At 41.7% G+C, this 15,111-nt stretch overlaps 1 protein-coding gene across 2 annotated transcripts in view; it reads left to right on the top strand.

The window, feature by feature from the left end:
- The first annotated feature begins 360 nt into the window (after positions 1 to 360).
- The window catches only part of MEMO1 (mediator of cell motility 1), a 30,081-nt gene continuing 15,330 nt past the window's right edge, over positions 361 to 15,111 (top strand). The window contains exons 1-2 of one of the 2 annotated variants that reach the window (XM_034060958.1): positions 361 to 527; positions 13,369 to 13,450. In XM_034060958.1, the coding sequence (XP_033916849.1) occupies positions 467 to 527; positions 13,369 to 13,450 (143 nt within the window). In that variant the 5' untranslated portion in view covers positions 361 to 466. Of the gene's footprint in view, positions 528 to 2,546; positions 2,743 to 13,368; positions 13,451 to 15,111 lie in introns of those variants that run through there. The other variant, XM_031046238.2, reaches the window with a different exon arrangement.

Below are 15,111 nucleotides of genomic sequence, written 5' to 3'. Positions count from 1 at the left end.
GGGCGGGATCAGCGAGGAGAGTGGCCAATGGCGACGAGGCTTTTCCTTTCGTACCCAATGGGGGAGCGGCTCCTGTGCGGCCTCTAGTCCACGGGAGCCGAGTCGGGCCAAACCCAGCTGCTGCCGCGGCCTCCTTCTCTTCGCGTCCCCCCCACCAGCCAGCGCGGAGTTGGCGGCGGCCTCAGGCTTTGTCCCCGCGCCCCCGGCCCGCGCCGCCCCCCGCGGGGCGACCGCCTGCGGCCGAGCCCGGCACCGCGGTCCCGGCCCGCGCCGCTCCGCACGCCGCCTCCGCGCGCCCCCCTCCGGCTCGCCGTCAGCCCGCCCGCCCGGAGGCGCCGCCGGCAGCGCCGCCTCCGCCCGCGGGGCCCGGGCCGTGCCGGGGGAGGAGGGGGAGCAGCGCCGCCGCCGCGGCCGGGCCCGTCCCCCACCGCCTCCCCCGAACACCATAGGCGGCTCCGGCACCAAGATGTCCAACCGGGTGCTCTGCCGGGAGGCCAGCCACGCCGGCAGCTGGTACACAGCCTCAGGTACCGGCGCCGCGGCCCGCAGCGCCGCCGGGGGTGGGGGGCGGGGGCTGAATCAGCACTTTCCGCCGCCGGGGCCGCGGTCGGGGCCGCTACCGGGTGCGGGGAGGGGCCGCGGGCCCCGCCCCCGCCGGCGCAGCCCGCACATGTTGGGCAAGGGGGGGTCGCGCTTCTCCGGGGTCTGGCGAGCGGGCAGGGGTTTGGGCGCCTGCCGGCTCCGAGTGCCGGCGGAAACTGGCCCCGGAGGCCTGTAGGGCTGGTGGAGCCGGGGAGGGGGTGCTGGCTTGCACGCGGTGGCTGTAGTGTGCAGTTCGGGCAGCCGAGCGCGCCTGCCTGTCGTCCTTGGCTCTTCCGGCCCGGCCGCCCGCACCGGGGCAGCGGCACCTCTCGCCGGCATGCTGGTGTTGAAGTGTGGCTGAGGCTGGATCGGTCCCCCGAGTGTTCTCTGTGTGCCCGTCCCGCTTTAGAGACGCGCATCGTTGCGGCTTGGAGGCTGAAGGCAGCGGCGGTAGAGCCAGCTTCTGTGCTCTGCCTCGCACCAGGCACTGCGCCTCGTCGGCTTGAGAGCACACGAACAGATTCCGGTCTCTTGGAGTGCTCTTGTGGTGGTTTTTGTTCCGGATTTTTTAATTTCCCTGAGATAATACAGGATGTCTGGGGCGTTTTGCAGGCTTAGAAGGCAGGTGATGGGGTTTGGGCGTAGAAATAAAGAGGTCTATTTCATTTCTTGTAGACCAAGGTGAGCTACTGTATTTTCTTCAAAAGCCCTTTCTCTAGTAGTAGTGAAAAGTCATAAGGCAGTAGTATGGGATGGGCTCTGTCTATTTGAAACTGTACTGTTTGCAGGGAAAGAATAGAAGAAGGGCACAGTGCATTGGAGGGAGGGCTGGTGCTCCCCTTGCCCTTGCAAGAAAAGACGGACACTTGTAATAATGGCTTGATATCACATATGTTTGGAAATAAGTTTTGGTGGGCTTTGGGGCAGAGCTCTGCTGGTGTAGACAGGGTGCAGTTTGTATTTTCTGAGCTGTTAATAAGGGATGCTCTTTTACCAGCCTTGGGAGTAAAGATCATTAGAAAAGTGTAGGTGAACAAGCTTAGATGAACAAGGGGCTGTTGTAGAGGATAGTTCAGAGGGAAGGAAAGGATACTACTAAAACAAATAGCAATGCATTCAGGATCCTAAACTGATATTAAGAAGATATAGGTGGCTATAATAGGTGCTGTTTCCCTCTTCTCTACAAATTAAGGAACAAGGTATGAGGAAAAAATTGGAAGGGAAGAGGGTAATACAGGAAAAGGCAGAGGCAGATTGTGAGATAAGTAGCTGGGCTTCAAATGGTGGATAGCCAGTTTCAAGACAACAATAGATGATGATTTGCTTTCCTTTGAAGTTTGATATTGCAAACATAACTGTTGTATCTATTACAAAAGTGGTCTCAAATCTTCATCCAGTGTCAGTAGCTTGCAGTTATTGTTTTTTTTCCAATGGTCTGGAAAGTACTGCAGTGTTTACAGAAAGCAGACAAAATCATATCAAAGGTATAGATGTAAACACGTGCGGAGACATCAAAATGCTGAAGCTTTGTGGTAACACTTCCCAACTTGCTTGAGCTGGAATTATTTTAACTTTTTTCATAATTAAAGAGGCATAGATGCCATGTTTGGCTATGGGTTTTTTTTTGGGGGGGGTTTCATATAAAAATTCAGTGCATAATTTGGTTAGGCTACACCCTGGTAAGTCTGTGTGACTAGTTGAGCCAGTACTACTTGTCTGTCCAAAAGCATGTTGCTCCAGTTGCTTTTGGGCAGCCCTTCGGGTATTGCTTATTGAGGAGGTGTGGGATGGTTGCTCAGACACTTACACTGCATAAAAAAAACCAAACTGAATCATGTTGTAACTAGTTATGTTGACTGTACTTCTGGCAAGTTGAATTGCAGCTGTTACCGTGTGTGTTTTGGGGGGGAAGTGGTTGTTGCTGCATAGGCTGGAGTTTTGAGAGGTGTGTTTTGTTTCCCCTAAACAAGAAAAGAACATTATGTCTCTTCATATAGAACTGCCTTGTGCTGTGTACTTAGGGCATTTGAGAGTGGGAATTTTCCGTGCTCAGCAAGACTTGCCATCGGGGAGTTGTTATTTGTTGCTTGGCAGCTAATTTTTCTGTGCCATGTAGGAGGTTCCACAAAAACTCAAGAGGAAACAAAGGGGGACCAATGGGTATGTATATAGACTTATATACATATAGGTATAGACTTAAAATCTTCCTGTATTTTAGGCCAAACTTGCATGTCAGCTGCTATTTCAAACTTGTAACATAGGCGTGTTTCCTCAATCATACTACTTGAACCAAGTCTGAATTTTACCATATAGTTTTAACCTGCATAACTTCAAGGATGAAGCTGGGCCAGGGATTAGAGTTTGAATCGCAATAGGTCTTTGTTGTGTTCCTGCAGTTCTCCAGGGATTGTGTTGTCAAGTCCTCCTACCTGCTTTCTTTGTGCTTACCATCTCAGCCCAAAAGAGATTTGTTGGGTTATATATAAACTGTTTAGCATTTAAGCTTCCCATTTCCTGAAAACTGCTCTCTTTCTACAGAGTTGAGTTTGATTTCACGGGACATGTGGATGCCCTGGAAATCCTCATCCTGCTCCATAGTTAAGATGACCTTGTCTGAAAGGGTAACAACAAACGTGATTTTTGAAGGACATGTTCAAAATCATTACATCTGAAAGGATTTGTAAGAGGCTACATGAGGATGAGGTTATTAAGTGGGTGTTTCTCCCAAACTGCCTGGTACCTGAGGGCAGAACATCAACAAAACATCCAGTATGGTGCATGGTGTCCTGGATTGGGGTGGGGGGATTGACTGCAGAAGTAGAGCCCCCATTGCTGTGATTAACAAATATGTATCTGTGAGATCTGGCTATGGAAGTCAGCCCTGGGAAAGAAAGGCTGAAGCCAGCTGATGGGGATCCAGAATGCAAACAAGCTTTTGTGGTCAGAGGATATCCTTGAACAGGATTAGCTGGCTCCTCTGTGCTCAGGAGTGGAGGCAGTATCAGCTGCAGCCCCAACCAAGAAAGAGGGAACTACTCTTCTTTGTGGAGAGTTAATGTAATATATATGAAGAGGGTTTAGAAGATGTACTGCTTTCTTGGCATTAGAGACTGCTCATTTCTATGGGGCAGCAATTGTTTCAGCTGAAAGCAGTCGCTCCTCCATTTTCTTCAGCTATGGGATATGTACTGCTTAGGTTCTGCTTTGGAAAAAAATCCTGGTTTCAGCTGTAACAGGTTTGTTGTTTTGTTTGGGTTTTGTGTGTGGTTTGTTTTTTGTTGTTTTTTTGGGGGGGGTGTTGAATTGTTTGTTGTTTTTTGGGATTTTTTTTTTCCTTCCTAGTACCTTCTGCACAGCTGTGCTTTGCCTTTCATCTGGGAACAACGCTAATAGCACACCAATTTTTTAGTGGTTCCTCAGTAGCACTTACCCTGATCAAGGACTTTTCAGTCTCATGCCAGTGAGGAGGAGCATAAGAAGCTGCGAGGCAGCAGAGACAGGACACCTGACCCAAACTAGCCAAAGGGGTATTCCATACCACAGCATGTCATGCCCAGCATATAAACTGAGGGGAGTCACCTGGAAGGGACTGATCACTGCTCTGGTTGGGTTGGGTATTATTCAGAGGGTGGTGAGCAATTGTACTGTGCATCACTTAGGGTTTATTGTTTTTCGTTTTTCTTTCCCCTTTTAGTTTATACTCTCTCCCTTTGTTATTTCCCTTGTCATTATTATTATTAGTATTGCAGTATACTTTATTAAACTGTTATCTCAGCCTGTAAGGTTTTATGTTCTTCTGATTCTTCTTTCCCATCCCACCCGCAGGGGGAAACGGTAGGGGGGTGAGTGAGTGACCGTGTGGTGCTGGGTTGCTGTCTGGGTTTAAACCATGACAAAACTGCACTACAACATGCACTACATTCATGCATGTAGAATTTGCAAAATTCTATTTGCAGTAAAATGCACTACATTCTATTGCAAATATATAACCTAATTATATGATGCTAATTAGCATTTTGGATCAAGTGAGACTGACTATGCAGTTCTGCACATCCACACGTGTTCACATCTTAGAATGCCACTTCTAACTATAAGAAAATAACTTTGTTATGGGAGGGAAAGTGAGGTCCCAGCAGAAAGCTCGCTGCTTCCTACTCGCTTGACAAAGCTGAGAAAAGGGGTGAGAAGGAGAGGGGAAGATGGGCTTTGTGGTGGTGGTGTTTAACTTGCCATGTGTTCTTCATCCATAATGTGCTGTTCTAAATAAAAATTTTAAAAGCAAGTTCCTTAAGCGGTTTCTGCAGCCGAGTTCAGTATGAAAAACTTGCACGAAATTATCATCATACCTTCTCCTCTAGAATTCTTGGTATGGGAAAGTTCATGTTTGTGCTGCATCGATCTTTGTAGCATCTTAATAGACTTTAGATGTGTACCTGTGGAGCATCTGTCTGACAGCAAACTAACAATGAAATCTGTTTGCTCTGTTGTTCCTCCCCGTACTTAGCAGCAGTGCTGAATATGGAAAGCTTTACAGCAGAGCTTCCAAACTGAAATAGTGCTATGAGCGTTGCTGGTAGTAGGCCACAGGTTTAAATAACCATTTTTTTTTTTTACTTGCTGACCTTGATCCATAGGTATGCTTTCAAAAAAAGCTACAAATGGTATGTTGCATCCCATTGCTTCTGTGGACTAGCAGCCTCCTGTGTGGTGGCTACTGAAAACTGTTACAAACATGAGATGAAGGCATACTGCCTAAATAAAAGTATCACCTTCTTGTACTGCTGTCATAGATTGGTCCGGGGTTGTTTTTTTTTTTTTTTGTTTGTTTGTTTTTTTTTTTTTCTTAAAGTATCTCTGTTGTATTGTGAAAAATACTACACTGATTTATTTTTGGAAGAAAGTCTCCCTCCTGCTGGGTTAATTCAACCACGTAGCTTCCCGACCTCTTGAGAAACTGATTTTGGCCAGCAGGGGGAAGAGGAAGATTAAGGACAACTTGAAAGAAAAATGGCATAACTTTCCATGACTTTGAATGTAGGACAGATAGATTCCCAAATACAAAAAAGGAGTAGCTGAAATACAATGCGAATAACGTGCTACTGTGAGCATGGACTATTTCCAGGTCAAGGTGTGCATCCACCCTCTTATTTTACTTCTTCTTGTGAGTGAATTCTGAAAGTGCTTAGCAGTTCTGTGGGGAATAAATCCATTCATTCCTGGAATGAAAATAACCAGAAGTGTATGTATACCTTTCTTCTTACATAGCATACCAAGTGAGATATCACACATTAGGGCTTATCATTGACAGCTGACCAGCATTTCCTGGCTCCTAGAAGTGCTAATTAGATACTGTACCATTCTTTATTAAGGTTTTTGGTAAGTCAAATCTCTGGTCGGTGGCACGCTGATATAGACAAAACACAAAAATTTTCAGCAGGCTATTCCAAATCACAGGAGTAAAATCAAATTGAGAGTGTGTGTGTGAATAACAGTCCTATGTGATCTTAAACGTGCCCTGCAAAACAAGTTTGTCATTGTATTGGGTATGGCTTATTTCTCTGTTTTTTTTGACCAGGTCATACTGGATAGAGGTGTGCTTTCTGGTAGCCTGTGCCAAACTAAACTAGGAAAACCTTAATTTCCATGCACTAGCTGATGCAAACATGAATTGGAAGAATAAGCGCTGTGCTGACTTGAAAGGCCGTTGTGCTTATTGTCTTAGAAGTTGTTTGCTGGGGTTTTTTTATGATGAGCCAAGTAAATGGTCTATTTCAACATAAATGTTTGAAGAGAGTTCAAACTTCATGGTATTCCTGTGTTAAGAATTGGTTTTCTGTTGCCTTAGCTTGTAAGTAACAGAACCCCAAAGGAGTTCAAGTCTGCACTCTGGTCACTAGCATATATAAGAATTAAGTTTTTAATTTGTTTGTACAAGTGTCTTGGGTTCATCTGCAACAGTTTGGGGTTTTTTTCCTTTCTAGTAGCTGGTGCAGAGCTGTGCTTTGACTTTAGTCGGAGAGGAGTACTGATACCACACCGATGTTGTAATTGTATAATTGTCGCTCAGTAGCACTTATCCTGTTCAAGGACTTTTCAGTCTCTCATGCTCTGCCAGCAAGGAGGGGCACAGAAAACAAAGAGACCGGACGCCTGACCTGAACTAGCCAGAGGGGTATTCCCTATCACAGCACCTCATGCCCAGTATATAAACTGAGGGGAATCACCTGAAAGGCCCAGATCACTGCTCAGGTTGTGTTGGGCATCAGTCAGCAGGTGGTGAGCAATTGTATTGGGCATCACTTAGGGCTTATTGTTTTGGGTTTTTTTTTTTCCTTTTCCCCTTCTAGTTTTATATTCTTTCTCCTTGTTATTTCCCTTACTAGTATTAGTTTTATATTAGACTTCAGTTATTGGACTGTTCTTATCTCAGCCCATGGTATTTACATTCTTTTGATTCTCATCCCCATCTTGCCTGGAGGATGAGAGAAGAAGAGGGATGGCTGTGTGGTTCCGAGTTACTGGCTGAGCTTAAACCATGACAAGAAGAAATGTCAGAACTTTGAATAACTGGCTGTCATGTGGACAGGGATGTTCAGACCTTGTCTTCTAGGTTAAGGTCTGTATGATGATGTCTAGGTCAGTTGGAAAGGACTAAAAGGAGGACCTTTTGCAGACCAGGAAATAGATAAAAAAGCAATTGTGTGCCATGAATTATCTGTTTCGAAATGATACTTCCTTCAAAGTTGGCCACTGTTTTAGTGTGCTTTCAGTCTCTTCTACTCCTGTGTAACCCCCAATAAGATCTGCATTAATGTTTTGGTTTTTTTGGTGCCTTTGTACCCAGTATTGAGTTTTTTGATTCCAAAACACACTAACTCTCTGTTGATAGTTCTTTGAGGTAACCAGGTTCAAAATGCAATAGCAATATGATTCTGAGATAGTACAGCTTTTCTAACTTGCACCTTCTGGGTGAAGTGTCCATTTTAATGAATAGTGATGTAATCCTAGCATATGTATGCTTGTTAGCATGATCTGGAACTTCTCATCAGCATCAGAAAAAGTGTGTGCATTGGTCGCAGAGCAGTTTGCTCTGCTATGATGTTGCTGTATGTGTGTAATCTGTTCACCAGGCCTGCTGTCCATGGTTTCTGAGGGCAAACACTGCGGTTGGGATGTCTTTCACTGACCCTCAGAGTGGCTGAATCCAACCTTAATTTAGAGCAGTGACCCTTCTTTGTAGTGTGTTGGATCTAAGTCTCTTTAGCAGCTGAAGTGGCTAGAAGGAAATAGTGTGCAGTCTGGTCTGTTGTTAGACTGTGAATGCAGACAAGGAGTTAAAGGAGGTGATCACTGCTTCTAAGAGTCTTCTTCTGAAAGTGCTTAACTGCGGTGTGCCAAGAACCCTGGCATGTCCCCCAAAATTGGAATAACTCATCACAGCTCATTCATAAATGTAATATACAAATAACAAATCACTGTGTTGTTTGTAGAAGGGCAAATGGATCCAAGAAAAATGTAAAAAGCATGTGAGAGTCACTGAAAGGAGAGAGGGTTTAGTGGTGGACTAAACCATGGTTAGTGGTTTAGTGTTTATGGTTGGATTTTATGCTAATGGTCTTTTCCAACCTAAAAGATTCTATGATCTCTGTTGCAGTGAAAGGAGCTTTCTGCAATAGCAGGATAATTAATGTACTGATCATGAAATCTTAATGTTGTGACATTAGCTGGAGCATTGCAAGTACAGCTGTTAAATTATGTTCTTACCTTGCAGTGTGTAAACAACTAATCATAGTGTCTTGCAAATGTATTTGCTTCACAGTGTTAGATATACTACATGTAATGTTTCTCTCCCTTTGGTTTTCTGTCTTTTTCAGACATTTTATTGGGAAAGTAATGTGTCATTGCTGATTCTTTTATGAATAAATCATGGAACAAAGTATTAATATGCAGACTCTATTATTTAACATTGTATACTGCAAAAGTATAGTGGAATAATTTAAAATACAATTTCCAGGCTTTTATTTCTACTGAATCGCTGTCAGAATCAAGATATTCCAAATAAAGAATGTAGCTTCAACTTCTACAGTACAATTGGAATTGGAAAAGCGCTTTGCATTTGGTGCAGTCCTGGTATTATTAAAATAGGCCTGCAAGTATCACTTTGTGAGTACTTTCACAAATTCAGGTTACATTTAGCATGTATTAGAGCTATAAAACAGAAGGTTATTTATTTGGATCTCCGAATGACTTAACTGCTAAAATATTTTTTAGAGCTAGGTAGGTGCATGTTTGCTGATACTCTTAATTAGTGGCATTACGGTTTGATTATTTATTTCTTAAGAATTTTCTATAAAGGAAACCAAAAAGCTAGTGAAATACTGGAAAACAGTGACAAGCAAGTGAGAAAGCAGATTTCAACATTTCTGTTGTGGCTTCAGTTTTATTTTCCCCAATTGAAGCATTACCTGCTGTTTTATGTTTGTCTTGCAATGCATATAATTGGAGTTTATGTAGCATTGGTGTAATCTTTATTTGTATCTTTTTTCCCCCAGTCCTTATTAAACTAAGGCCACCAAGGTTTCACTGTTACTTACCTTGATTTTTTTCTGACACAAGAATAAAGACTTGTTTACTTCTTAATACATACTCTGTAATATTTTCAGAAGTATTTTTGAGATGTAGACTCTTTCATCAACAGATAAAGGTCGTTAAAAGGACTAAGAAACTCATGGGGGGTGGTGGTGGTGAAAATACTGACTCCTGTAGGGTGGGAGGCAAGATTAGACATGTAAAAGCTGTCTAGAAGTGTAAAATCTGGGGACTGCAGTGTTGCTGTCATTGTGCTCCAGCATTATTTGCATTACTGCAAGTGCTATACACATGCAGCCAAAGGTGACCTGAGCAATTTTCCTTGGTGCTGCTCTGAATTTTGCTTGAGGCTTATGTTCTCCCAGTAAAAAAAGGACTTGCCAAGACTGAGGATTCAGAGTAAGCACTGTTTTCCCTACCAGTCTGAAGAGGTAGATTTTGCACTAGTAATGGTGGCTGTTGGGATGAGAGCAAGTTCCCATTATATTGTGTTGACGTTTGTCATAGAAGCACTTCAGCCTCATGTGACTAGGTGAGCTTGACTGTGGAAAGAATGTGCTGGTTTGGCTTAACCCATAAAGCCTGGACTATGAAAGCTATGAATTGAATTGATGGACCTAAGCATGTGACTCCCAGCTGGCATTCTGTTATTATTCATTGGTAACATTTAATGCATTTAATGTGGAAGGATTCCTTTTTACTTACTCCAGTGCTTTGTGAGGGGGAAATGTTCATTGTAAAAATAATTTATCCTTTTAGGCATGATATTTGAATAAATGATGCTTGTAGCTATATCCATAAATTTTTCTGGTGGAGACTTGGTCTATGCTTGCAATTATTTTTAATTTGGCATAACTTCTGCCAATTTCTGAAACAGAACAGGATGTGAAATAGCCACAGATAATGTCATCATCTTTAGTTACATGACTATATTCATACTTCATTGCCTTGAAATGCAAATCATCATGTTATGTGCTTCAGGGAAGCTGATGTTTTACTGCCTTATTATCTTCCTTTAATCAATAAGAGGCCTGATCTTACAGTATAAATGCTGAAGTGTGTTGATTGTTGCATCTAGAAGGCTTTCTGTCCTTCTGTTTGGAATAGCCTTAAAAACCCCATTGTGTTCATCCTGCCAGGTTTCTCAAGCAGGGCTTTCCATTTGCAGCTGGAGGAGCAGGCACCTCTTCTGTTTCCCACCACTGTGGCAGAGGGGTACATAAGCAGCAGCGCTCTTCCTCACCCATGCTTGTCAGCTTAGGAGATGGATATTTACTGCAGTTATCTCTGTGACTATTTGCAAAGACTCTTTTCCAGTTTAACTTAATTTACATATGAACAAAACTTGCTTATAGAGCTCTTCATGAAGAAGCCACCCATCTCCTATAATACAATTCCATATGGGAGAGCATATCTGCTGTAATAATGTTGGTGTATTTATATTTTGTATCTCCAAATTAAAATATTTTTACTTTAGCCTTAAGCATTATCATTTGAGAAATTGGAAGAAAAACTTCTCTGAACCCTTCAAAAAGTCAATGTTAATTTTGTAGAAAGAAAATTGCAGCTTTTAGAATATCTGAGTATTCATAAGCGTAGAAAGCTGCGGTTCATGCGGGTGCTGTCTTGATTTTGATTGTGTTTTCCTTAAGTAAAAAGTCTGGTGGTTATGTTGTACTCTATTCTCTCTGTTAGTCCTTTGCAGAGAGAGACTTGATTACATGTTTTGCTAAAATAGGGTAAAAAAGTGTCAGTTGAAATGGAAACTTAAGCTAGGTCATAGTTAATGATTTAGAAAGGCAGCTTGTAGTTTCATTAAAGGGAAAAAAATGTGAAAGCAGATAGTGTTACCTGGTTCTTGAGTAAACATTGTCAGAGTTTTCATCCCTTGGGTCAGACAGATCTGTTATTTTACTGCCTCTAGGAAGAAAATCTTCATTACTTTCTCAGAGATGTATGTCTGTAATAGGAGGTTAAGCAAACCTGGGTATTTTACTTTGCTACTACACTGTAAGATCAGAAGTTTTGGCCAGATTTAAACAATCATATGGAATTTTAGGAAATTACCAGAGATTCTGAACTTTGTCTTTAAACGGTTCACCAAGTTACCTGATTTGTCTTAACAAGAGACAAATCGTCTTAACCAAAAATCCTTGCTGCTAAAGAAGGGATGATGAAAGGCTAAGCACTGTGCCTTCTTGTGGAAGAGAGTCTCAAGGCCATCTTGCTTTAGCTTGGGAGTTTCTAGTCCTCCTGTTGTTGTGCAGCCTATAGATCATCTTTGAGGACTGCTCAGTTGTTGAAGTCACTGGGTAGGAGGTGTTGAGGGGAAAAAATAATTGTGTTCTAAAGATCTTCATTCAGAAAGTACTTTGTCCTTTAGTAAGTGATTTATATCTTCAGTCTTAAAAAGTGGTAAGACTAATAGTGCTGTTTTGTTAGTCTCCTAGTATCTTAAAAAGAGGGTGGAAATAGATATATTTATTTTCACTTAGTTTCCCCAATAGCCTCCATTTTGCAGGATGTGATTTTCCTTTTTGCACATCTCTGCTGCTTGTTTCCCCAAACAGCAGAAGCAGCAGAACAAAACTGGTGTTTGGTTTGTATGTTCTTGACAATTTCATCATTTCATAAAGTTGCTGTATTACAGGAGTGACAATAGCTAATAAATGTCATTCTTTTGCCTCCCTTGTTAGAGATGTAGACGGCAACTAAGGCATTCAAGGGTATGGTAGCCTTAGGGAAATGGCATTGCCCTAGTTCATCTTCTTTATGTAAGGTTCTTTGCAACCACAGAAACTGTCGGGGTTTTTTTGTTTCATGAATCAGTTCTGTATAAAACCCAGTGGTTTTGACACCCCCCCCCCCCCCCAAGGCTTTCTAGAGAAAGCATTTTGACTCTCACTGATGAGTGACTTCTCAATCCTGATTGAATTCTGCAGAAGTTGACATCTTTGCTCTGATTCTCTGTAGTTCTTGTCAGCTTTTTGGAGACCTGTCAGCTTGACATCTGGGCTGTTTGGGATATAGCTGTGAAATAGTTTCAGGTATTTAATTTGGGTTTGACTTTCCCTGGCAGTTGGTGGGTTTACACCTGCATCAGGAAGATACAAAAAACTACAGCGTGTGTGGTGGAAGGAAAGTTGCTTACTGCACCATACTTGACAGATAAACTCAGCGGACACACAGATCTGTCAAAAGCATAGGGCCAGCTGAAACAGTGCATCTGTTTTTCCTTTTATTAAGGATATGTTACTTGTAACAATAGCAGGTGAATGAGTTTTACTTCAAGGATTGTTTTGTGTTTTTAATATAAAGAATATTGCACTCTACTTGCCAGACTTGCTTCTTCAGGAATATCTTTACATCGAAATATTTTCTTTGTGATGGAAAATAAAATGTTGTGGGGTTTTGGGGTTTTCTGGGTAGGCTTTTTATTTTGTTATATTTCTAGAAGGTATTTTTATCACCTGTCAGCTAATTGAATTGGGAATATTTGCTACTTGCTGAGGTACAGAATTTAGTGAAAAAACAAAAAAGTTAAATATTGGATTGACCAGTTACCAAACTTCGTATTTCCAAGACGTGTATGTACTTAGAGTATATGTTGATTCATGAGAAGTTGTAAGGCATTAGTATAATCATGGTGTTTTCCCATGTATTTACAGATTTTTCAGGTTACAGTGTGCTTCGTGTTTTGCTCTTATTCTTGCTGGATAATAACAAAGGACTAAATACCATAGCCATTGTCTGTCATGTCAGTATGTAAGGCTTTTGTGCTGTGTGACCTTCCTGTGTCGGGCTCTCTGGTATATGTTGTCTTGAATTTTTACTTCTGAATTCTGCAAATACAGTTACCAGAGGAATTAACCTGTTAGCCTCTTTTAAGATTGGCAGCCGTTCTTTCTAATGATGAAATGGTACGTGCATCAGTCCACAAAGCAAGGACCAGTAAATGTATGTTTGGATGTGCAGTAAATGTACTTCTGGGCTAGGAGGTTGAAACTTTCCTACTGCAACCCTTAGTGTTACAGACTGGTTGGGTTTACTTTTGTGTTTTTTTGGGATTTAAACACAGGCTTTGATATTTAAGATGATTTTAAATCTGTTGGACTTTTGGATATTATTTGTTAATTCTTGAGGTATTTTAGGTGCTCATTTATTTTATGGCCTTAGTATTTCCTTGTCTCTTCATAGGACCCCAGCTGAATGCACAACTAGAAGGCTGGCTTTCTCAAGTACAGTCCACAAAAAGACCTGCTAGAGCCATTATTGCACCGTAAGTTTGAAATCTACTTTTAGTCTATATAACACTTAATTTGTTAAATGGTGCTTTATTTTGAGTGATTTTTTCGAGAACTGCTAAAAGCTAGTATTTAACTGAAAGGAATGTTGCATGGTTTCTAAACAAGTATTTTGGATATGGCATAGAATGAAAGAAATCTGTGTGCATTTTAGTACAGGATTAGTTTCCTTTTGGTGATGGACTGCAGACATAAACATTTATTTGTGATCCAGGAAGACAGATAAGAGGTGTATTAATGGAGTTGTAGTCTAAGGGGACAGCTCTTTTAATGCACTTCTAGTGTAGAACATCTACATTTATTAAAAAAAACCCTAAAAAACAAAAACAAAACTCCAACATCCCATCCCCCCAATATCCCCCCTCCCCCCCCCCCCCCCCCCCAGTCAAAACTTAGCAAAGCTTAAACTGAAAAAGTAGTGAAACATTATTCAGTTATCTGGAATGGTTTACTTTTGTCATTTTAGTTTGGGATTTTTTTGGTTTTGGTGGGTTTGTTTGGTTTTGGGTTTGTTTGGATGGTTTTTGTCCACAGCAGAAATAGGGATCATCTAAACTATTTAAATAGAGTTCAATTTCCTGAAGGTAGCTGAGACATACAATAAGAAAAGTATGTTTGTTATTCCAGTTATTATGAGTTGAAAGGAAACACTAGAAGCACCGCCTTGAATATGTTTTTCCTGTGCTAACATGATGTTTGAAGTATTCCATAATAGTGTTGAATGTGCAGAAGAAATTGCTCCAAATCTGCCTTACTATTTCTTGCAGAAATGTCAGGAAAGAGCCCTTTTAGCTGCAGATTAGGCGACCTGCGTTCTTTCTCCACAATTGCTGGAGGTCTCCTGGTAGACTCACAAAATTATTCCATTAACCATGCCTTTGTTTTCCCACCTGTAAAGTGGGATATGGCTAATATTTTCGTGAAAGACCGAAGAAACCTGAAGCAGAGGAAACCTTTCAGGGGCTCTTCTGACATTATCAGATAACATACTTTGCCAGCTCACAAATCTCAGTGTCCTGTTTAACCTGTGTTAGTGCCTTTCTGAGAGCTTTAGCATGAGTGAGGAAAGTGACACTGATGTAAAAAAAACAAAAACAAAAACAAAAAAAAAACCCAAACTCAGGGTGATTCTGAGGATAATTTGTTCCAGGTATCACTCTGTGGATAATATACATGCATGTGAGCATACATACATAAAAGTAGATATGAAATCCTCCAGCGGTGGGGAACTTATATCTTCAACATCCTGTATGTCCCAGGACTTGCAGCATGTGTAATTCTCAGTATTATTGTGTAAAATTATTGTATAATTCTCAGTATTATTTGAGAGTAATATAAATACAATATAATACAATAAATAAAGTATAAATATATAGTATAAATGCAAGAATAATATTTTTTAATTATTGCTTAATATCTCAGTATTATTGTGAAAAACAGTAGTTGTGTTGTTGCACATACTTGATTGACTCAAATGATAACTATTGAGCTAGAGGCACAAGTGCTCCAGATGTGATGTGGCCCAAATGCTGTGCAATGTGAGCGTGGTGTTCCATTGGCACCATTCTGCTGACTGTGTGTTGTTCACCTTTTGGCCTGGGACACTGGGGAATCAACATTGTCTGGACTGAATGCT

The sequence above is a fragment of the Melopsittacus undulatus genome, chromosome 3, assembly GCF_012275295.1.
Source record: "Melopsittacus undulatus isolate bMelUnd1 chromosome 3, bMelUnd1.mat.Z, whole genome shotgun sequence".
Classification (NCBI taxonomy): domain Eukaryota; kingdom Metazoa; phylum Chordata; class Aves; order Psittaciformes; family Psittaculidae; genus Melopsittacus; species Melopsittacus undulatus.
This window is presented reverse-complemented; position numbering and strand designations above follow the sequence as displayed.